The sequence below is a fragment of the Mesocricetus auratus genome, unplaced genomic scaffold, assembly GCF_017639785.1.
Source record: "Mesocricetus auratus isolate SY011 unplaced genomic scaffold, BCM_Maur_2.0 Super-Scaffold_100006, whole genome shotgun sequence".
Lineage (NCBI taxonomy): Eukaryota > Metazoa > Chordata > Mammalia > Rodentia > Cricetidae > Mesocricetus > Mesocricetus auratus.
This window is the reverse complement of record NW_024429190.1, coordinates 18,264,035-18,287,650: the sequence shown is the minus strand read 5'-3', so window position 1 is coordinate 18,287,650 and position 23,616 is coordinate 18,264,035. Positions and strand designations below refer to the sequence as shown.

Sequence of the window (23,616 nt, the reverse complement as noted above, 5' to 3'; positions counted from 1 at the left end):
CCGGACGGAAATGACGGCGCCGGAAGCCGCCGATGAGCTGCAGAGGGGGCGTTGTCGGAATGGTTCCGTGGCTGCTGGAGACCTACTGTTGACGCCGAGGGTCTGACGGGGACGAGTAACGAGGAGGCGGCCAGGCGGGAGCGGCCTCCGAGGGTAAGGCGACCTGGGACTCCGGCCTCGCGCGAGCTGCGGGTCTGCGCGGCTGGGTGCGCGCGAGCCTGCTGACAGCTCGGTGTGGCCGGCCCGGCCGAGCACAAAGCTAGACTCCCGGCATGGGAGCCGGGCCTCCTTCCTGCAGTCACCCTTGCTGCGGTCTGCGAGGCTCTTGGTGCCTGCGTCACTCCAAGAAAAGAGAGGCGCTTATGGCCCGGCCTCAGCCGCGCCCCACCTCAATCACCACGCGGCCATCTGTGCCTTGGTGTCGGGACCTTGTAGGACTAATAAATGCGTCGGTGCAGGTCAAGTGCTGAGCCGGTAATCTGCAGGTTAGTAAGTGCTCACTGAACATTAGCTGTTCTAGCCCGTTAAGACAGCATCTAATATACGATAGTGGTCACTGTTTGTTGCTTAAATAAGTGCGTGGAATTAAAAACAGGCTATGAACAGTATTGTGAGAAACAGCCCTGGGTTGGGCATTTGTTGGTGACAGGGAGGTTTTCCCTCGTTTATTGTGGCTGCCATAGCAGGGTACAACAGCTGACGTGGTTCCAATGAGAGAGATTTACTTTTTCATAGTTATGGAGGATGGAGGGTCAGGAACGTGGTGTCATCAGGTCGGCTTGCTGTAGAGTGCCATCCTGGCTTATAGGTGGTCACCCTCTTGCTGTAGCCTCCCGAGAGCTTTGCTCTGTGCCTTCACACCGCTAGCATTTCTGCTTGTATCCGCATCTCCTTATGTAAGGACATCAGTCAGATTGGAACAGGGCTGCTCCTAATGGGCTCTTTTTTTTTAACACACTTGCCTTATTAAAGGTCTGATCTCTCCAGGAAACCAAATTCTGAGGTTCTGGAGAATCAGTGGAATTCATACAGAGCCCGTTTTGGTGGCATGCCCTTGTAATCCTAGCATTGGAGAGGTGGAAATAGGTGGAATCAGTAAGCCCCTCATCTCAGTACAAGACCCTGTCTCAGGAAACAATTGGACAGCTCCTGAGGAACAATGCCTAAGGTTGGCTTTTGGCCTCCACACGTATGCACCTGTGTGTACACAAAACATGCACATATATGTGCACATTCATACAGAAAAAGAAATAAAGATAAGCACAATAGTTATCAACTCCTGAGGATCCCCTCTAAGCTTGATATAAACAGCCCCACGGAAAACCTCCCACAAATCATCTGCTGGTGTTAACTACTGGCAGAATCACCCCACCAAGTAGAAGGCCTTTGCTGTGAGAACCTGCCTCCTCTGGGTTAAAATCCTATTAAGGTTTCTTTTCCCTTGAGAAGCTCCTCATTCACATCCAAGCTTTTTTTATTTTGTGCTTCTCCTAGCCTTCCCCCCCTGGTATTTCCATCGTTTGATGTCTTTCACATTCATCTTTCTACTGCTGTGTTCTTGATTTAGATTTTAGCTCCCTGAACTAGACGGAACTCTATAATCCTCTAGTTCCCCGGGGTCACTCTGTCCCCAAACTACACGCTGAGCACCTATGAAGCCCAAGACACTTATGGTGTCAGTGCTATAGTGATCAGTGAAGCAGATGTGGGCCATGTCTTTACCTCATAAAGACCTTTGCTTCTGCCAGCTCGATTGCTCCCCTCAGTAGTCCCTTCTGCTGTGAGCTTGTCAGTGGATCAACCCATTGAGGAAATTCACACCCTCATCATCCAGCCCACATCACATTTTAATTCTGCTGCACTGAGGACTAAACCCTAAATCTTGTCATCTTTGGAAGTATGTCATATCCAAATTACGTCAGGGCTCAGGGGCACTGTTAAAAGAAACTCTTGAGTTTGGCTTTGTGGGTGTGACTTTGTCTGCAGTGTTTTTGCCCTAAATATTAAATGAAGAAAACCCATGACTTATTTGATCCTTAGTGTGGGAGGGTCTTTACGGCAGGCAGAGGAAAACAATCAGGTTGTGTACATATATTTTTCTTTGGGTCACAAAAAAATGACATAGGAGACTTATTAATTATGAAAGCTTGGCCTTAGCTCTTCTAACTTAAAGTAACCCATTTCTATTAATCTACATGTTATCACATGGCTCGTGGCTTTTTACCTTTCCTCCTGCATGTCCTGCTTCCTCTGTGTCTGGCTGGCACCCCTCCTTTTCTTTTTCCCTAAGTTCTTTCTGTCCAGCTCTTCTGCCTAGTCACTCAGCTCTTTATTAAACCAATCAGAAGGTGCCTTCTCAAAGACACATCTTCACAGTGTACAAAAAGATTATTCCATAAAAAGGGTGAGGGGAACTCAGATCAGCCTGATTTTTTTTTTTTTTTTGTAGCTGATGCTGAACCAGGACTTCTCAAGTCTGACCCAGATCATTGTAATTTAGCTGTATTTAATTACAGCACAGTTTTTGGGGAAAAAGGTTTTCTGATAACAACTCAGTCCCAAGTGCACAACAATTTTAAGACATGTATATGTTGAGATTTTTTCTTTCTTTCTTCCTTCCTTTCTTTCTTTCTTCTTTCCTTCCATCCTTCCTTATTTCCCTTCTTTCTTTTGTGTTTTGTTTTTTGTTTTTTATTTTTCAAGATGGGGCTTCTCTGTGTAACAGCCTGGCTGCCCTTGAACTCACAGAGACACACCTGCCTCTGCCTCCTGAATGCTGGGATTAAAGGCGTGTGCCATCACCAACTGGTACATTGAGATTCTTTACAAAGTACATCTGGCTTCTTTCACAAGGATGGGTACTGTTGACTCAGAAATATTGCTCAAGATTTAGGATCTAGGGAGAATGACTGAGGTAAACATAATGACTGTGGGTGTCAGGATTGTCCTGGCCCTAAGATTCATACAAGTCACCATACAAATGGCATTTCTCACAAGGATGAGTTTTATGGCCTAGAAATAATGCTCAAAGTTTTAAGGGAAAGGGGTCTGGGATAAGTAAAACATAAATTCTGGAAGATGCAGGCAGGGCCTGGCTCAACAGGTAGCAATGGGTTACCAGGTTGTAGATTACATTTCCCCCACACGCCAGGAAAGTAGCTCACCACCTCATCCCATTGACGGGTAAGCTGTGTGTTAACATTCCTAGCTTCTCCAGTGCTTAACTGTGTGCACAAGGCCGTTTTGTCCTCTATGGTTTAGTGCACTAGATTGTCATTTAGATTCTCAGTGTCTGCCCATTCCCCTCCCACTGTGTTTGGATGCCAGAGGCTGTACCTGATTCAGCAGTCCCCAAGTCTAGCTGTAATTGGTCCATTAACTCTGCACTGCCCTCACTAGAATTGAAGCTTCCAGGACACCTGGTGTGCTGTACTCACTTTTATTGCCCTAGAACATAGTGCATAGTAGTCATTTAATAGTTAGGTAGAGGGTGACCAGATGTCCTGTGTCCACACAGGAGCTTCTTGTCTCCTTCCCAGAGTCGCTTGTCATAAGGCATGAAGCTCATTGTCATCTGTCTTCTGCCTCTCTGGTATGCTGTACTCTGAAGCCCAGCAAGTTCCTGCCCTGGAGGTCCCCACAGCTGCTGGTCACAGATCCTAGTAACCTGCACACCCCATTCTCTTCTTCCTCCGTCTGTGAGAGGCATATCTAAACAGATATGTTTTGTGACACTGCTTTTCTCCCTGTCTGGTAATGATAGTTATTTTAACTTGTATCTTACCTCCCGAAATAGGCTCCTGATTTTCTCAAGCTTTGAATTCACTGACATATGTATAAGTGTGTATTTGTTGCTATAACAAAGTATCTGATACTAGCAACTTAAAGAAGGGTTTATTTTGGTTCATGATCTGAGGATGCAGTCAATCTTGGAGGGAGGCTTGGTGGCAGGAGCAACAGTTGGTCACATTACATCTGCAGACAAGGAACAGGGAGATGGCATGCTACTGGTTGACTGCTTTCACTTTTGTATTCAGTCTGGAACCCTAGTCTATAGGATGATGTCACCTACCTTTAGGGTGGGTCTTCCCTGCTCTTTTATGCATTTCTGGAAGTGCTGTCAAGCACCAAGGTGGGTGCATCCCCGGGATTCTCACTCCCATCAAGTTTTTTGAAGGTATAGATTAATTATCACAAGGTGTTTAATAAGTATGGGTTTGATCTTAGCTGGTTGACTTTTTTTCTTTATGCTTGTTTGTGTATATGCAATGTTTTTTATTTTTAATTTTGCATATTCATAGTTGGCATAAAAGAAATGCATACACTCTTATCACAGCCACATTCTAGACTAGCAGACTCATGTGCTTTGGGTATCACATAGCTAATGGCTTCCATAATGAATGGATCAGTAAGGAGAGACATTTCCTTATTACAGAGAGGTGGGCTGAACAACTCTGGGTTAACTGCTGCCAAAACAGTTCAGTGGGTAGGTAGGTGTGTGCTTTAAGCTGTAGCCTTGAGACATCACGAGCAGTTTGTGCATTTGTGGCACTTTTGTCCCAATGGTGTCCTTGAGAGGCTCTTACCTTGTTCTCTGCTGTAGGTCTCATGGTCTAGTATGGACCCTGTTGCTATTCACAGCTGCCACCTCCTCCAGCAGCTGCGAGAGCAGCGGATCCAAGGCCTGCTTTGTGACTGCATGCTGGTGGTGAGGGGAGTCTGCTTCAAAGCACACAAGAATGTGCTGGCAGCCTTCAGCCAGTATTTCAGGTGAGTACCGCACACCGTGTCCTCCCCTGCCTGGAGAACTTGGCAGGAAAGCACTGTGGCCACATTTTACTTTCTCAGGGATTTTTCTGTCTTTGTCCTTGGAGTTTAAACAAAATAAGAACTTTTAGGTTTTCTTCTTTCTTTAATTACTATCAATTTTGTATTTAGAGTAACCACACAGGAAAAGAGACTCTTGCTAGAGTATATTGGGGATGATTGTCAGTATTTTCTCTGTATTTCACTTCCTTTTCCAATAAATGAGTGGAGAATGCTGGCTGTCCCAGCACATGGAGGCTTTAGCAAGAGGATAGAGTTCCAGGCCAGCCAGGGCCTCATAGATTGTGTCTGGAGAAAGAGAAGGAGATGAGCATGGGGACTGTTCTGTATGCTTTCCCCTCCTTAGTCCCTCCCTGCTTACCTTCCTCCCTCCCTTCCTAAATTAAAGCGGTTCAGTTTTTGTCTCATTTGAATGTTGTTAGAAAATCTTTAGTTTCACTTCACCTTAGTTATCCCTGCCTTTATTTTGGCTTGCCTGATTTACTTACATATACTAACACCAAGCAGTTGTGTTTCAGTGTAGCTAACCGTGTACAATTGCCTGTTCTATAGAAGTGAGTTCTGGTTAGCAAGTCTCTCTCTTTAGACACCATGCTCATATTTGGTCCACATTTACCTGCTCTGGTCAGCAGTGTGTGGAAAGTGACCTGCTCTTGCCCTGATAGCCCTGAGTCATGGCATTAAGCCTTGGTTCTTATGTGTACTGTTCCATACACTGTAATGACTCTGTTTAGTAAGGTTGGGAGTCCCAGACCCTCGGACTCTGCTGTCCTTGGTTTCTTCTGTCTTCCAGGACAGTTAGCTCTTGCAGGTATGATATGTTGGCTGTTCTGAACTGGTATAAAAACCGAAGACTGTTGGGGAAACAAGTGACTGTTAACACAATGTCTGCAGCAGGTTGGTGAGACAGTTTACCTGAGTCATCTTCTGAAGTTGTGCTCCTTACTGTTCCCTCACTTATGAACTCCACCCACACCAGAACAAGGAGCCTGGGCCCTATGCCTTTTTCTTCATTAAGTCCAGGTGCATGTCCTTCTGCTGGTTTATGGACCATTGAGTCTCTGCAAAACTGAGCAGCAGAAGGGCATGGTGGCATACCAAGCACTGGGGAAGCAGAGGCAGGTGGATCTTTGTGAGTTCTAGACCAGCCTTGTCTACATGACAATTCCCAGGTCAGCTAATTCTCCATAGTAAGAACCTGTTTCAAAAAATTAAAAACTTAACCAAAATAAAAATCTTAGCAGCCAAATTACAGGTTGCATAGTGAGTATATACTGAGGGTTGGTTATTATGGCTGTCTATATCTTTAGAAGTTTTGCAGGCACTTAGATATATAGATATTTGTATATGTGTTTTATGGTGCCAAATGTATCATGTCAGATTAAACATGAAACTGTAGGGAGAGATCTTACGTACCCATAGCGCTAACCGTTTGAGCGTGGTCACAGGTACGTAGAACGTATGGGGGATAAAAGAGCCAGGGGGAAGGAGGCGCTCTCTCTTTGGGTTCTGGTTGTGTTCCGGAGAGCAGCATGCGCACCGTTGCTTCTCGGTTCTTGGCTCCTCACGTAAGTGATTTCTCCCTCAATAAAATATCATAGGACATCCCAGTTTTGTGTAGCTTAATATTTTAATATTTCCGCAATATGAAACACTGAAATATGTAATGTCTTCCTCCCTCCCTTCCTCCCTCCTTCCCTCCTTCCCTCCCTCCCTTCGCTATACTGTCAATGTGTAATCAGTGCATGTGGTTAATTATACTTTGAGCAGTGTAGATCATTTTCCATAGAGTGCTTGCATGAGGATCTGAATTTGATCCCAGGACCCACATGAGAAATCCAGGCATGGTTGTGCATTCTTATAATTCCAGAGCTGAGGAAGAAGAGACAGGTGCTCACTCGGCAGCTAGCATAGCCTTGTTTGCAATCTCTGTGCTAGTTAGAGACTCTATTCTCTTAAAACAGAGGAACAGCATCCAAGGTTGACCTCTGGCCTCTATGTATGTGTGCACATCCATGTGTGTACACACACACACACACACACACACACACACACACACACACACACTTGAAAATAGACACTAACCCCCAAAACTAAAAAAAAAAGAAAGAAAGCAAAAGTGAAATAATTTAAAAAATAAAGCATTAAAAATACTTGTGGCAGCCATGCAGTGGTGGTGCTCATCTTTAATCCCACACTTGGGAAGTAGAGGCAGATGGATTTCTGGGTTTGAGCCCGCCTAGACAGGAGTTCCAGGACAGCCAGGACTACACAGAGAAACTCTGTCTTAAAAACAAAACAGTTTTTTTTAAAAAAGAGTATTTGTTACAAAAGTCTTAGTGTTCATAGACATACTTTGAAGGTTTATGTATAAACTTTAAAAGAAAATGTCATCAGAATGTAAAAATAGCTAACATGTTCTTCCTTTTTGTCAGGAGCCTCTTTCAGAGCTCTTCCAGTCAGAAGAATGATGTTTTTCATCTGGATGTTAAGAATGTCAGCGGCATAGGGCAGATCCTGGACTTCATGTACACGTCACACCTTGACCTCAACCAGGACAACATTCAGGTGATGCTGGACACGGCGCAGTGTTTGCAAGTACAGAATGTTCTGAATCTGTGCCACACGTTTCTGAAGTCGGCCTCTGCAGCACAGCTGCCAGGCTTGCCCTGTGCTGGCACCTTCTCCCTGCAGAGTGTGACTCTGGATGGCACCTGTGCGGTAAGTGAGCACTACCCTCCCCATTCACTGCAGGAGTGCCCTGTGGAAGGCCCGCATGCCAAAGTTCCGGCCGAGCTGAGTCCTCATGCTCCGTCAGCAGGGCTCAGTCGTCCCACAGGAGAAGTGTCAAAGCCAGCCCTGGATGCTGCAGGTGGCAGCTGCCCAGAGTTGCCCTGCAAACAGCCCAGCTACTATTACAAACTCAGAACATTGTACAGCAAGCAGTACTACAAGCAGACTGCCTGCTCCAGCCAGGTGCCTGCCACGGAACAGCCACTCACTGTCGGGGCCTCCACAGACGTTGCTGCAGCAGACTCACAGCCTTCTGTGGAGGGCCGTCCAGGTGTCCTGGAGTCTTCTGAGCAATTGCATTCCACCTTCCTGGCTCCACCCCTTAGGAACTCTGGCACCGACTCCGAGACAGATGCCCTTTGTCAGCCACCTGCCAAGCAGATGAGGCTGAAGAAGGCCATGCACCTGAAGAAACTAAACTTTCTCAAGTCACAGCAATCAGCTGAGCGCACTTCGCATCCCGAGTCAGATAACGGGTTGGTCAGGAGGGAGGAATCTGCTGCTAAGGAAGATGAGGGCGGTGAGAGAGCCAGAAGCCCAACTCCTGAAGAAAAGGGGAGGGAAGAACTGGGTCCAGAGAGCAGCCGTGAGGTGGACATTCCAGGAGCCCCGGCCACGTGGGAAGACCCGTCCCAAGCCCTCCAGTCCCAGAGACAATATGCCTGTGAAATGTGTGGGAAGCCTTTTAAACACCCAAGCAATCTGGAGCTGCACAAACGGTCTCATACAGGTACACTGCCCTGAGCCCGCAGGCATGGAGAAGGAAGCAGCAGTGCCCCATTCCCCTGCCAGGAGTTGTCTGTAAGACACTTGACTCCTCACTGGAGCCTCTGGTGTCTGTAATGAGGCCCCAGGATGCTAGCTGCCCTGCGCTGCACTTGTTGGTGATGTGTGCCTATGTTCCGTGCAGGGTGTCGTCAGGCTACTGTAGAGAGATGGCTACCTTTGCTGAGCAGTTCCGGCTGTCTCACTCACGGCCAGCTGCTTTGATGCACTCAGACTTCTAACAGACACACTGTGTTTAGTTGTCTCTAGAGTTGTATGCTTCTTTTCTCGGAGGAGACTGTAGACAGATAGTAAACTGGAACAATTTGAATCATTCTTAAACTTCTCTCAGAAGTAATTTTAATTTGAAAACTTCGGATTTGGGGAGGCAGGAGGTGGTAAATTCTTAAATAAGAATCAACTTTGACAACATGAATGCTTTGCTCGTTTTTGTTTTAGTGGTACAAGGATTGACCTTGCATATGCTGGACAACTGTTCTGCCACTGAACTGTGTCAGCCCCACTTTCCATCTGACACTTTGAAACGAAAATTCTACTTTAGACATTGGACTTCCAATGGTTTATTATCTTATTATCTTAATTCATACCATTGCCTTCCCAAAAAGCTTTTAAAGGTATTACATAGTACACATCACACTGTGTAATACCTATGCCTCACTCTCCCCCTGGTTAACTGTGATGGAATTATTAGTGCATCACAAGTTAGTACCAGTTAAGGCATAACATGAGCTGGGTGTAATGGTGTGCATCTTTAATCTCAGCACTCAAGAGGCAGAGGCAGGCCTATCTGTTGTGAATTTGGGGCCAGCCTAGTCTGCATAGTTCCAGGAAAGCCAGAGCTACAGAGTGACACCCTGCCTCAATCCTCCCTTTCCCCAAATAAGGCACAGCCATGAGCAGTGACACATAGCAGCATGCTTCCGGATTGCCCTGTTTACATGCTGCCAGATGCCTCCTTGGCATGCTGTTCTCCTGGCACCTTGGACTTCTGGTTTGCTCAGGTGATTTCCACCTCAGTGCATCAGTGGAGACATCTTCACTATCTGTAAAAGCCTTTTATAGATGTCAGTGTATTTGAATGCAAAGGCAGTCATTATTTTATTGCTAGTAGTTCAAAATGAGACCAGGTAAAGACAACCCTCACTCAGTCTTGCTTGAAAACAACATGCCTCGAATCATTTTGTTGCTGAATTTTCTACAGCCTGAGAAATTCTATCAGTTTTATTTTATGTTTATTTTTGAAACTTGGCCTGTTAAAGCTTTAAAGGAACAAAATTAAATTGCTAATTCCGGAGAACATCTGTGAGTGACAAAGTCATAGGGCAGAGACTCTTCCTCGGACATAGTGCTGCATTGAGATGGTAGCGAAGCGTGGCCTTAGATGCCAGGGATCTGTGGGGCCAGAGCTGTTTCAGAGTGGTGCAGATGCCACTTCCTTCCTCAAGGTGTACTATGGAAGCTGCTGCCAGTGACCACATGGTGTGTGATGATGTCCTGCTGATAACCAATGAAGCCTGCATTTCTCTGTCTTCAGGATGCCTCCTATTTTATTTCTAAAGTGTGTATGTTGATAGTCACAGGCCATAGGGCCAAAAGCTCTGCAGAGCCTCAATTTTAACAGTGAGAGGGGCTTCCAAGACCTATTTGGAGTATGGTTGTTAAAACCTTGGACTTTTACGACCCATAACTTCTCTTTCTTTAAAAAGCTCATCTCTCTTGTGGGGGCTTAAACTTACCATTATCTGTTACCCCTGTAATTACAGAAAGAAGGCAGAACACAGGCTTACATGGTGACAATCATCCAGGGCTAAAGACAAGCTTAGTACAAGCCCAGAAAGCTGCAAGCTGTATTGCCAGTGTCACAGGCCCTATATGTAGAAGAAAAGTGTTATTTGTTTGTTTGTTTGTTTTCGGTGTTGTTATTTTTTAAGAGGGTCTTAATATAACCACTTGAATTGGGGGGAGTGGGGGTCCAAAGGCTCATGCCGACTTAAAGTTCACCTTCCAGCAGACCTTCATCCAGTACAGCTGTGGCTCCAGTCTGTTCGTCCCAGACTTAACTGCACTCAGAGGAGAGGACAGCCGGCCACACCTCTCCTCTGTGAAGCCCAGTCTCAGCTATGGCAGGGAAGCAGTGGAGAGGGCTGTTCCTCAGGCCACCTGTGCCTCACCGTTTGAGCTCCAGTGTCCACAGCCCCTATGGTGTGAAGGGGCTGTCCACTCTATTTGAAGTCAGAGGTCAAGTAGAGAAAAGTCCCATTTGGTTTTGTGCTGAAGGAAAACTGGGCCGTCTTTTTATTTTTTCATGGGTTTGAATTTGGAGAATAATTTGACTTTTAGATGAAGGTATGTAGATTTGATTTTATCCTTTTTCTGGAGAGTCTCAGGGTGAGGGAAAAGTATTTGGAAGTAGAGATGCCGTGTGCCCCCCTTTGGGGATGAAGAATGTCGTGGGCCGGTGTGGTGGCTCTCACATGTTATCCCAGCATTCAGGATGCTGAGGTAGGAATTGTTGAGAATTTCAAGTCAGTCTGGGCTACAGAAGGAGACTTTGTTCTAAAATAAAACACAGAAGGATGGAATGGGCTGCTTGGAAAGGAAAGACACAGGGGATCAAGTATTTTAAACAAAAATAATTGTGCAAATTCTTGAACTGACAACAAATTGTTGTGTTTTGCTTTGTTTTAGGTGAGAAACCTTTTGAATGTAACATTTGTGGGAAACACTTCTCTCAGGTGGGAATACTCTTATTTACTGTTGATAATTGGAAGCCTGAACTCCGTTGCTTGTGTTATTACCAATAAGACTCACTTTTGTCCTTGGGAGAGAAACCTGTGTTGGTAGTTGCAGTTGAAAGACTTTGGGCTGGATCAGAACACACATTTCCAGTGCATTAGAAGATCTGCTGATGTCAGTGAGAGTCCTCAAAGGGCCTTTCCCTTTTTCCCCTGATGATGAGTCCTGCCCTGATGACGGTTCCAGCTATCCACACCAAGCTTCCCTGGAGCCTCGCTGTGTGCTGGGTTAGGTCTAAGACCAATAGTTACTCTCACTGGCACTATAGGCAGGGGATTGGGCAAGAATAGACCAAGCCATTCCTATTCCCTACTTTGATGGCAGCCTTTGAGCTTGGGCACGGTAGAGTTGTCTCACATTTATTGTGCTTTATTGTGGCTAGGATTGTGTTGGGCATGGACTCAAAGGTATTCAGAGATGTCCCCTCCACAGAAAGTGTTCAGGTTCTTAGCCTGGCTCTGAGCAGCTGCTGTTCCCTCCGAAACAGAGTGTCTCTCTGTTCATGTTCAGTGTCCCAGGCTTCCAAAGTAGGACTGTGCAGGGGGAACAGCCAGCACTGCTGTCTTACTCAGTGCAATAGCTCCTTAGTGGTGCTATATGAAATTCTGCTCAGCCAGGAAATGACTTTGGGCTGGTCCTAGCATGGAGACTGTGATGTGACAGGAATTGGGAAAGGTGCATGGAAGCAGTGAGTGCCATTTTGTTGCGCACCCTTGCTGGTTCTTCCAGGGTCCTTGAGGGTGTCAGTTCCATCTTCCCATGCCCTGGCGCCAGCTAGTTTGTTTACTTCACTCTTACCTCTCAGTGACTCCCTGCATCTTCTCGTGGTTGGCCCAGTCTTCCCAGAGTGATGACTTTGGGACAGCATCATATCGAAGTGTCATCAGGAGCCCCCAACTCTGGACAGGCGTTGAGTGTGTGTCCCTCCATCACCATTCTTGGACAGGCGTTGAGTGTGTGTCCCTCCATCACCATTCTTGGACAGGCGTTGAGTGTGTGTCCCTCCATCACCATTCTTGGACAGGCATTGAGTGTGTGTCCCTCCATCACCATTCTTGGACAGGCGTTGAGTGTGTCCCTCCATCACCATTCTTGGACAGGCGTTGAGTGTGTGTCCCTCCATCACCATTCTTGGGGAGACCTTCACTGCCTTTCACCTGGGCACCTGGAGTGAAAAGCTTGGCCTCTGAAGCTTAAGGGTCTGGACTTGAACCTGCCTCTGTCAGATTTACTGTCCTGTGACCTCGGATGAGACAGTGCCTTGTCTGTTAAGCAGGGATAAAGGAGTACCTTCTCTAGAGAAGTGTGCAGGAGTAAGGAGTTGATGAGACCAGGTTCTTAGAACAGCATGTGCCCTCCCTCATGGCTCTGCACCCCAATCCTTCTGTGGTCCTCTCCACCGCCATTTTCATCCTAACCACCTAGGACTGGGGCCAGTGAGATAGCTTAGCAAGTAGGGGTGTCACTGCCAAGCTTGACAAGCTGCTCCCAGTGCCCGGAGTATACACCGAGGGAGGAAAGAACCAGCTACTGCAAATTGTCCTCTGGTCTTCACATGTGGGTTTTCATGCTCTTCCCCACCCCCAACACGACAAGTAAAACTTAAGAAAAGTAAAATGTAAAATTGTTCATGACCATGGGTGATAAGTAGTTGCCATGCTTCTCTGAACGTCATTCTGATTCTTACAGTGCTATCTGTGGCACTACTGGGAGGATTAGGTACCTTTCATGTGTAGTGTCTGAGTCCTCTTCCTGCTCAGACTCCTTCTGTGGCACCCGATAATTAGAATACAACCGCACACTCAGGATCTCTGTCACCCTCCCTACCCTTACCCACACAGCACTGCTGCTATGCCACCTCTCAGAAATGCCCAGGTCCTGCTTTGAGTGAGTCTCTGTTATATTTTTGATCAGTGACTTTTGATGTGCAGCCATACTTAAGAACCATGCTTTAGGCCTTGATCTGTGCTCTCCCTCTGCATTGTACCCAGGGGGCTGCCTGAGATACCCCTTTCTTCTGGGTTGGTGTAAGCTTTGGTTAGGTTTTATGAATGCAGCACTGTCTGTAGCTGTGGTTTTCAGATGGATCATGCTGTTTTATTTTCATAGTGAAATAATGAGGTTACCTGATTAGCAAGAGTTGCATGTTGCTAAGCTGTCTCTAGCCCTCCCACGGGCTGGGATGGGACAGACACAAGTAAGACCCCGAGGAGCCTGTTCTTCAGAGGGAGAAATAACTGTGTGGACAGTCAAGGACAAGGAGACTTGGGGCATGTTATGCAGAATCCTGCAGACAGAGAAGAGAGTAGTCATGGCCACCTGACAGGCATGGCATTTGGCGCAAGCTAAGGGCAGCACTTGACTGTCCTTGGATGAGCCTTGGAGACAGCCAGGACTGGTTCTGTTGCATGGGGATACCTAGAAGATGACACTCTACCCCCCATTTCTGTATACATCCATCTGGGAAGGACTGGAGTGAACAGTGGCGCTCACAGTGGATTGGGATGCCCTGCCCGGTCTGCTAGAGTATGCTGTAGTGCTAAATTCCTAAGGACCTTTTCTTTGGAGAATTTGAAAGTTTGAAAACATTTACCAGTAAAAATCTCTGATCCTGTTTCCCAAGGATTGGCTGTCTAGAAGGATTAGTCTGTCCAGAGCTTTGGCCATAGCTTTATTTATGAGGTGGCTGGCACTGTGGCACATCAGCCAGCATCATATCATCTAGGGTTGTGGTGGTAATGCACTCAGCTGTGTATAGTATCGGGTTCTCTTAGAGTTGTGCTTCTTGGGTGGTGCATAAGGACACAAGTACACCCGGGGCCGTGAGGAAAAGGGAAAGCAGCTGAGTCAGCTGACTTTGGAGAAGAGCAGAGCTGTTCTTTCTCCCAGGGAGGCAAGAAGAGAGGTTTTGATCAGCTGGTACCATATTCTGTGAGGCAGAGGGCAGTCTTGGGTAAGAGACCATGTGTTCTGACAGTGCTGTCTGGATGGGGCTGACTTCCCATGTTGCATGCAGTGCACCGGGGAAGCCTTCTGGGGAAGTTCAGAGGCAAGGTCCTGGGTTCTGGGCTGCCACCAGAGCAACCGCACACCTCATTCTTGGTGAGAGTGCAAGAATCAGGGACACCTTGTCCATGTCCTGAAATGCTAGCCTGGGGCTCAGGTGATTCCCAGGCTTCCGTGGATCTAGTCGCATCATTTCATAGCATTAACAGGGAAGTGTGTGTTTGCCCTTAGTGTCTTTTTAATTTTACTACTATGTGAAATCCTAAACACTTGGAAGTCAACTAGATGACAAATGTCTGCGTTGCTTTCTGTCTGAGTTTGTGAGGCCCTCCCTCGTTCTTCCTCAGCTACCATCTACAGGAAAGGTTTCTTTATGGGTGAATACTGAGGTTTGAGTTGACCTCAGAAAGTTTATTATAAGATCCAAAGATGGTACTTTATAGTAATGCATTTATATGCTGGGGCACTTGTACCACAGTGTGTGTATGGATGTCAGAAGACACCTCTTGGGAGTCAGTTCTCAGTCCACCATGAATGTGGGTCCTGGGGATTGAATTAAGTACATTAGACTTGGAGGCAAGTGTCTTTACCTGCTGAGCCTCCTCATAGGCCCACGAGTTGCTTCTTTTTTTCTGGTGGGATTTTTCTCTTAAATACTCTGTCCTAACTTAAAAGTAATTAGAAACAATATTCTTTTTTGTATCTTCAGCAGAGTTTTATTAGCACAGGTTTTGAAGTCAGCAGATAAACCTGAATTGGGTCAAGTGTGGTGATGCATGCCTTTAATCCCAGCACTCAGAAGGCAGAGGCAGACAGAGCTCAGTTATTTCAAGGCCAACGTGGTCTATGTATTGAATTCCAATCTATCCAGAGCTACATAGTGAGACCAGGTATCAGGAGACCAGCAGCAACCTCAAAACCCAGGTGAATTAGCTGTCCCAGTCTTGTGACCCAAGGCCTCTCAGGGATTCGGCTGACTGCTCTGTAAAATGCAATGCAGCTCTATAAGCCTTGAGTTAAGCACTTTGTAATGTTTGTAACATTATTATTATTGGTTGGCACAGTTTCTGCAAACACAACTGGAGATACTTTTTAAGACGTCTGGGTACTTCGGATACCAGTAATACTCATGGGTACAGTCTACTAAAAATAAAAAGTGTGGATTGATGCCTAAAAAACATAGCCAGGACTCCTGGGTCATCTGTGCAAATTACCTACATACACTACAGTTTGGTTGTTGGGATTTTTTTTGTGCAAAACATTCCATTAGTTCTATTTTATCTGTGTTTATACAGTTTGTCACCCCCATAGTGCTACTATATATGGAAAGATACTGACTTTCATTATGTATTTTCATGTGAAATGATAAAGACACGTTGAGTTTTTTGCTTTCTTTTGTTGTTTGTCTTATTTTGGCTTTTTGAGATAGTCTCCCCATATGTAGTCCTGGCTGTCCTGGTACTAGCTGGTCTCCCTGGCTTACCTCAAACATGGTAGTCTTCCCACCTCAGCCTCCTGAGTGCTGGTATTCAGGCCTGTACTACCTCATCCATCGACTGCTGCTTGTCACACTGCACATTGGAAGAGCGTTGAGTTTGCTTTGAAATAAGTGGCACCGCTGGGAGGAGGGCATCCTTGCTATAAATGGCTCAGACTGTGTCTTGTCAGAATGCATATTTATTGCACCTCGAATGCTACAGAGGGTTCCTCCTGGCAGTAGAGCAGGTGGTACTATTGAGATTGTTGTGTTGGTGTATGACACTGGTTTTTCTAAAATTTGGATGTGACTAAAGCAATTAGTACTTGAAATTCAACTCTCTAAGGACTGGTATCCCCGGTGGCAGAATGGCTGTCGTGTTGACTCTTCAAGACATATCAGTTTCTTGTGATTTGCAAAAGCAGAGAAGAACTCCACCCCACAAGACTAGTACTAACCAGCCCAGTCATGGCCCTGGGCAGCTGTTCTGGTCCCCAGATCTCAGTTTCTCAACTAGAAAACAGAATACCCAGTGGTTATAAAAGCCTAGTTAGAAATTCAGCATGTGGATTTTGCTGTTGACATTTTCTGTGGTTTTATTATTAATAGTCACTATAAAGCAGGCTGTTTACCAACATTCTGCCAAAATCCCTCTGGTTATCGAAAGTCCCAGTTTTCTCTCAGCTGTGTTAATCACAATCTTGAATGTAGTTTCTAACTGAGGCCTCCCGGATCCAATTCCACAGGCAGCATCTTTTTGTATTTGTGGGCTTTGCCGCACAGATGGACTATAACCCAAACTGTCTCCATATTTTGCTTAAGGCAGCTTGCGGAGGTAAAGAGTTTGCTTATCAGCTCGCTGTTGCTTACTCTCCATTTTGGTTCTGTTGTGTATTGCATCTTTGTTTGTGACTGTGGGCTTGTTTGGCAGGAGGACACTCCAACAGTGTGAGCTATTCAGGTAGAGTGAAGGAAGGCATTGCCTCTCAGCCCAAATTTGAGACATTTCCAGGTGGCATTAGTAACATGGGAAGCATTTGCAGCTTTGTTTTCACTGTATTAGGTAATTCTCTGATTTCATACTGATGCGTGTGTGGAAGTCTATGTAGAAAACCCTGCTAGCTTCACAAACTAGGGATGCAAAGATGCTGCTGTGCTTCTCCTGAGATACACTCTTGCACAGAGGGTAAAAGTGAAAAGCTGGCCAGGCAGAATCAACCTTACTGCCAGAGGGCACACTTTCTGGAAATGTCTTTTGCTTCTTTTGAACAAATTAATTCGTTTTATAAAGCAGTCGCGAGCACTGAAGTAATCCCCACAAGTGCTTAATTCTCCATATGACCCTGCATGTGGGTACTCCAAATTAACTATATCAAGGTCTGCTTAAAGTTAGGCCTGGGAACCCAAATTCCTCCCCAGGGTGGCCTGCCCTTTTATAAGGGAGGCATCACAGAGTGGACATCAGTGTGAGGCCTCAGCTGGGGTTCCTTTTGCAGTCGGTGGCTGCCCTTGACTTTGTACACAGCTTCCTGTCTGCCCTGTACTGGAAGTGTGGTAGGGTCAAGTAATCTGTCAGTTCCCCTTTGAGCTTCCATAACTCTTTTGGTCCTCATTATTGGTGTGTTTCTTGTCCTCTCGTAGGCAGGCAACCTTCAGACTCACTTACGCCGGCACTCTGGGGAGAAGCCGTACATCTGTGAAATCTGTGGAAAGAGGTTAGTACTGGGCTTGAGGAACTGTGAATGGTCCAGGTGTCTTTGTCACTGGCCACCAGGGCTCACATAGCCATGGGAGAGCACAAGTGCAACCACTCGGTGACACATGAGAGAATAAGAAGAAAAGTTCATGGAGAGTAAGAAAATCTAGGCTGGGGCCCAGGAAGGAAAGTGGCTTTACAGAAAAATAGATTAGTTTATGCCAAAATGTTCATTCTAAAAATGTCCCCAAGGAGGAGACTGTCTAGTCAGGGGAAACAGAGCCTGCAGCCTGAGTGACTACACATCCTGAGATAAGGCAACAGAGGGTACCTAATCTGTGATATCAAACCAGGCTGTTGGCTTCAGGACAGATGACTCTCAGCCTTGGCAGGTGAGTTTTGACCTGAAAGCTGAGTGTTGGCATGGCAGCAGAGAATCGGCTTCTTTTGGTGGGTTGACACCTGTGCAGTGATTCCTTCCTAGGGCATAGGGTAAGCGAGGATCTTGTCCATCCCTCCTGTGTGCACAGACCACAGCCTCAGCCCTCCATCCCCTTGCCTGGTCATAGTCCAGGAGCTTCTTACTCCACCATCCTGCCACTGTGCTAGATCTGCAGGCCTCCGCCAGAAGCCTCACAAGCCGCAGGCATCACATTGATCCATGTCTGCATTCCATCATTTCGTTACTCACTCATCCAGCATCCGTTACTCACACCATCTGCTCAGTGCTGCGAGGGGAACATAAACGCCAGTAGCCCAGATTCTCTGCCCTTCACAAGTCCTCCTTGCAATGTCTGGAAGGTTAAAGAAGAACACAGGATCATTCAGAAGTCAGAGTTCTCTAGCACATTCCATAGCACACTCTATGAGCATAGCAGAGGGAGAATCAACCCTCAAGTGGGTTTTGGGAACGTATCTGCCTCTGCATTGGGAAATGGAACAAAGTGAAAGCTGCCATGCTGACCACAGCTCCTTTCTTTTGCAATGACCTGAACATAAAGCCAAGTTCTGGGTGGTAACATCTGGTCATGGAAGGTGCCCAGCAACACAGACAGACCTGCCTCACATGCTGTCTGTCACTTTCCATGGTCTCCTGAGTACATTTTGCAGTGTTGAAAATTAGGATCTTGGGAATCCATGTAAGATCTTTTTTGTACCTCACCTTCCTTGGAACAACCCACCTGCCAGTCAGGAGAGAGTATAGATCTCCTCATCTCCACATGGATGAGAGGTACTTGTTGCTTACCCAAGTTCATGAGCATCTCTGCACTCACTGCGTTTTCCATCCAGAAGGTAGAGTAAAAGGGCCTCCTGGTATGTGGAGGCAATTATGGAAGGTACCAATTGTCAGACACCAAACATGCCCTGTATTTTGAGTAGTTGCTCCGTGAACACTGGTTCCTTCTTCATCCCCATCTCTGCCCCTCAGCCTTAGTTAGGATGGATGTGTAGGGGTCTCCAGTGTGGGCCAGAGGTGAGTGAAATCCTTTTCTAGGATGGGTAAAGGAGGACCAAACTGTCCCGGCTCAACTAGTGCATCTTACACTAGACTGAGCAGAGCTGGCTTCATTGCCAAGACCATGCAGAGCTCACCTCTGCTCTCCAGCGTGAGTCTTGGCTGGCACACCACATGGAGTGTTTCCTACAAGTGCAGTAATCTCAGCAGGAGTTAGCACCACAGGGCTTCACGTTCTCTGAACTGAGATGCACCAGTGAGATGGCACAGAAAGTAAAGGTAACCAAGCCTGGTGGCCTGAGTTAGTTCCTGAGAGCCTATGTAGAAGAAGAGCTAACTCTCCCAAGTTGTCTCTGCAGTGTACATACATGCACTAAGTAAATAAATGCAATTTTTTTAAGGTTAAGAGAAAATGAATCACGAGACTCTGTCTTACTTACTCTGCCTTGTGCTGTTGAAGTGGAAAGAGTGTGATGAAGCAAGCAGGAAGGGTCTTAAAGCCAAAGCACTGGCGTCGTTTTCTGCTTCTCCTAGACAGAGAGAAATAAAATGTTTTCCACACAAAGCAGGCCACACCCCACCCTATTTAAAACAGGTGGGGCAACCTGTCTCCTCTGAATGGCCCCAGTTATCAGGGTCTCATGAGTGGCACTAGTCTCCTAATAGGACTTCGCACTTCTTTGCAGGTTTGCGGCCTCTGGTGATGTCCAGCGCCACATCATCATTCACTCTGGAGAGAAGCCACACTTGTGTGACACATGCGGCCGAGGTATTGCTGAGTGAGCGACTCCCTGTGCTCCCAGGGTCACTGCTCCAGGTTCCTGTGTCAGCCTAACCCCTGCTGTGGTCTGTCTAGGGTTCAGCAATTTCAGCAATTTGAAGGAGCACAAAAAGACACACACGGCTGATAAGGTGTTCACCTGTGATGAGTGTGGGAAATCCTTCAACATGCAGAGAAAGTTGGTGAAGCACCGTGTGAGGCACACGGGCGAGCGGCCCTACAGCTGCCCAGCCTGTGGTGAGTTTGACGCTGGCCAGCTGGCAAGCTAACCTCATCCTATTCGAGGTGGAGTTGCCCACAGTCATTATTTTCTCATAGAGTGAGTGAAAGTGGTCGTTCCTTTGCCTCCTCACAGGAATGATGCCATATCCCGACCACTGCATCTTTGAGGTAATCAGCAACTGACCCTAATGGTCCAGATGCAAAGCATCTCAAAGCCCCGTCACCAAGAGCTGCAGTCCCGATGGGAAGGGGTGGAGTGCTGGAGCACACTTGGGAACAAAGGGCATGCTTCTTGGAGTCACGGATTAGAAAGCAAAGGGCCTGCCCAGGCCTAGCGAGGGAAAGTGGAGCTCTCCAACTCAGGTGCCTTGGTGCACACATGAAGACCAAGAGGTTGGCACCTGTAGCTTGTGACCACTGCTACCATGGAATCAAGAGTCATGCACCCCCAGGCACATGAGGATTACATGTGCCTGTACTCGTTACATGTGTCTACTTGACAGAGCTGACGGAGCTGTGCAGAGCACTTTAGAAGGCCTTGGAGCGCACCTGGATTAGGTTCTGCTGAGGGCATCTGACAGCATAGAACTTTGGAATGGAGCCAGGACCTCATTCCCTTCTCTGTTTGACAGATGTAGTGAACTCCATACTGTCCTGCTAACTGTGAAGTCAGGTTTCACTCCTCTTCATAGTAACTCCATATGACTAAAGTTTATACATACTAGGGACCCTACAGATGGTGCCACACTCCCAGTGTCCCAGGTGAGAGTCGCGATAATGGTACAATAAGCAGCAAAGCGTCTACATTATGGCCAGAGATGGTAGGGAACAGAAAGCAGCTAGGGCACACAGTAGTGAAGGAAGAGCCAGGAAACGACCAAGCTGTAGACTGCCACAGGCATGTTACCAGGACAACACATAAAACTGTGATGTTAATGTGCAAACTCTGAACCTGGGCAAAACCTGGTGGGCCAAGGCAGTGAGCTGTTAGTGGGTGTTCATTCAGGTTTTATATGGAGTCAGTTTTCTTGCCTGGAGAGTCCTATCTAGTTTGATTGTTCAGAGGCATTCTTTATTGCATCCGCACTCCACTTGCCCTTGTTGCTTAATAAGGCCTATATAGCTGAGAAGTCATAGACGGTGGCATTCAGTAAAGTGAGAAGTTCCCGGTATTCCCAGCGTGGGGGGTGTTTCCTTTGAGGGAGTTCTTAACACATCAGGGCCTTTGCAGCTACCTACTGAGTCCCTGCTTCTCACAAGGAAGCAGGCTGAAGGACAGGTGTGTGCACATCTTTGGTACAAGCACAGGCATCAGAAACGGGCTATTCCTAGGTCCTAGGCTGGCCATGTTGCACTGCTGTAGTAATAGTTCCTCCTATCTGACTGCTACCAACCACCACTGTTCCTGATAGAAACTAGGGAGAAAAGATTAGTTTGGGCTTAAGGTTTCCTTTAAAGGTCTAGCCCTAATGATTCCTTTTAACCAGCTGGTCCCCATCACTTAAAGACTCCACATCCTCCCAAATAGCATCATCAGTTGGGGAGCATTAAGGGACACTGCAGGCTCAGATGACAGTCACATTGCACAGAAGTGACGCTGCTGAGGAGGGCTGTATTTCAGCCAGTGTGGGAGAGATCATTGGCTAGCACCGGAGACCCCAGAGGACTTGTGCCGGTTCTCAAACTGCAAGGGCCATCAGAGAGGGACCTCATCCAAAGTGAAGGTGCCAGGGACCACCCTTAGATCAGTTGTCCAGAAGGAAGGGGTCCTTCCACTTCTAAAGCACCCCTTTCTCTCTTCAGGGAAGTGCTTTGGGGGCTCAGGAGACCTGCGCAGGCACGTCCGCACTCACACCGGGGAAAAGCCTTATAGCTGTGAGATCTGCAGCAAGTGCTTCACACGCTCCGCGGTGCTGCGGCGGCACAAGAAGATGCACGGCAGAGCTGATGCCAGGAGCCCAGCTGTGCTGGATGAGCTGAGCCAGAGCATCGAGACCTCTGACCTGGATAGGTCTCAGAGCTCTGACTCCTTCTCCCAGGACGCGTCTGTCAAGCTCCCGGTTCACCCAGTGGAAAGTTCTGTGGCAACATTTGAAGGTCACTGTACTGGCTCCTACTGTAAATTACGCTCCATGTTCCACCCTCCTAGCATGAGTGACCAGGACAGACTGGGCCTGGACCCTGCTAAGCTGGCCAAGCCCCAGGAGCTGCAGAGCCAGCCACATGCCTATGCTTACTCAGATGTAGACACCTCAGCAGGTGCTGAGCAGTCACAGGCTGGTGGCATGACTGCGACCCGCTCTTCCTTAGCCACCCTGGACAACCACTGCCCTGAGCCACTGGGCAGCCGGGCACCTTCGGTGACTTACAGGAACTCTGAGGGACAGTTTTTCTCTAGTATGACACTCTGGGGGCTAGCAATGAAGACCCTGCAGAATGAGCATGAGTTAGAGCAGTGATGGGCCGTCTCATACCCTGAAGAGAGAAGCACCCTGCCTGCCTAGGCCGGCTCCCCTTCAGCTCTGGAGAATGGATAAATGATTTCCCTCCCAGTGGTTGCTGGGAGCTCTATCCATCGGTCCAAGAGTTGGAAGAAAGGCCTGCTTGCTCCCTGCTGTCCCAGAGAGGCAGATAGAGTGGGGCAGTCTCCACAGCAGCCTAGGCCCTAGAGTTTGAGAACAGCCGATGTACGTGAGTGTGGCAATGTACCTTGCATCAGTCACTGTATATTTTGGTCCTGTTAAATGTCATGTGTATACATAAAAATATAGATTTTATTTTTATAAGAGAAATTTTTAGTATCTTCTATTTTTAAATATTTATATAGATTCTATTTGTATATGGAACTTGTAATATAATTTGAATAAATGAGCTTGCTTTTCTATATAATGTTTTATGTTTCGTAATTTTTCCCAGGACTTTATTTTTTTAATGTAGGGTCTCACCTTGTAGCCCTAACTAACCTCAAACTGTCTAAGTAGACCAGGCTGACCTTGAACTCACAGAAAACCACCTCTGTCTGCCTCTCAAGTGCTGGAATTAAAGATGTGTGCCACCATGCCCAGTTCTGAAGCATTTTTATTCATCTACAGACCTTAGCACTATAAAAATATATATCAATGCAGAAGATCCTGGGTTTGAGCCTCAGCACCATCCAGAAACAAATATCACTGACTTGGCTGTGTAAGTCAGTGGCTAATTTAAGGCTTAATTATTAATCCCTGAGTCACCAGCCTAGTGTGGGGGCCTGCGTCCTCTGAACATCCCAACTCCTGGCAGCCACTTCTGGGTAGACCTTAGCCAACTCTTGGCTGCCCAGGACCATCTCTTGGCTGGCTTGCTTTGGAGTGAGATGAGCCCTTTATGGACATGAAGTTGTCTAGTCCCCACTTGGCAGTTCTCATCAGCTTCCATCATTAATTGAGTTCCTTAGCCCTGAGTTTACTTGGTCGCTCAGGCCTGAGGGCCTCTATGATGATTTGACGTGTCCATGGTACTGTCTCTGGGATGTTGAGGCAAACATGAGAACACCTGCCTTGGAGCACACTGCGGGTCACCTATTGGAGTCCTTGAGAGCACCCTTTAGCAACTCTAACTCAGAAAAGCAGTGTGGCTGACAAGAGAACCTGGGAGAAACAGGAGAATTCCACAGCGAATAACCAGGCCCAGAGAACTGTCAGCCGTGAGTGACATCAGGTTCCCCTCCCAGTTTCCTAGCCTCTCGCTACACTATGGTCCCCCGAGGGTGGCACAGCAGACAGAGACAGCTTCATGAG

General features: G+C 47.1%; 1 protein-coding gene across 2 annotated transcripts; it reads left to right on the top strand.

Moving 5' to 3' along the window:
• Positions 1-7: 7 nt before the first annotated feature.
• On the top strand, positions 8-22,724 carry Zbtb49 (zinc finger and BTB domain containing 49). 2 transcript variants are annotated; one of them, XM_005068829.4, is made up of 8 exons: positions 8-153; positions 4,604-4,770; positions 7,263-8,350; positions 11,095-11,141; positions 17,327-17,400; positions 19,524-19,606; positions 19,694-19,855; positions 21,644-22,724. In XM_005068829.4, exons 2-8 carry the CDS (start codon positions 4,619-4,621, stop codon positions 22,297-22,299), a joined length of 2,262 nt encoding a protein of 753 aa, XP_005068886.1. In that variant the 5' UTR covers positions 8-153; positions 4,604-4,618; the 3' UTR covers positions 22,300-22,724. The 2 variants fall into 2 exon arrangements, with proteins under 2 accessions (XP_005068886.1, XP_012967975.1); XM_013112521.3 differs by lacking the exon at positions 8-153 and adding an exon at positions 167-485.
• The last annotated feature ends 892 nt before the right edge of the window (positions 22,725-23,616 follow it).

Excerpts from the sequence above, each read along its gene's own strand:
- Zbtb49 (XM_005068829.4), top strand. The coding sequence starts at position 4,619 with ATGGACCCTGTTGCTATTCACAGCTGCCACCTCCTCCAGCAGCTGCGA. Across the intron at positions 11,142-17,326 it reads GTGGGAAACACTTCTCTCAG|GCAGGCAACCTTCAGACTCA; the intron begins GTGGGAATACTC and ends GTCCTCTCGTAG. Across the intron at positions 19,856-21,643 it reads CTACAGCTGCCCAGCCTGTG|GGAAGTGCTTTGGGGGCTCA; the intron begins GTGAGTTTGACG and ends TTCTCTCTTCAG.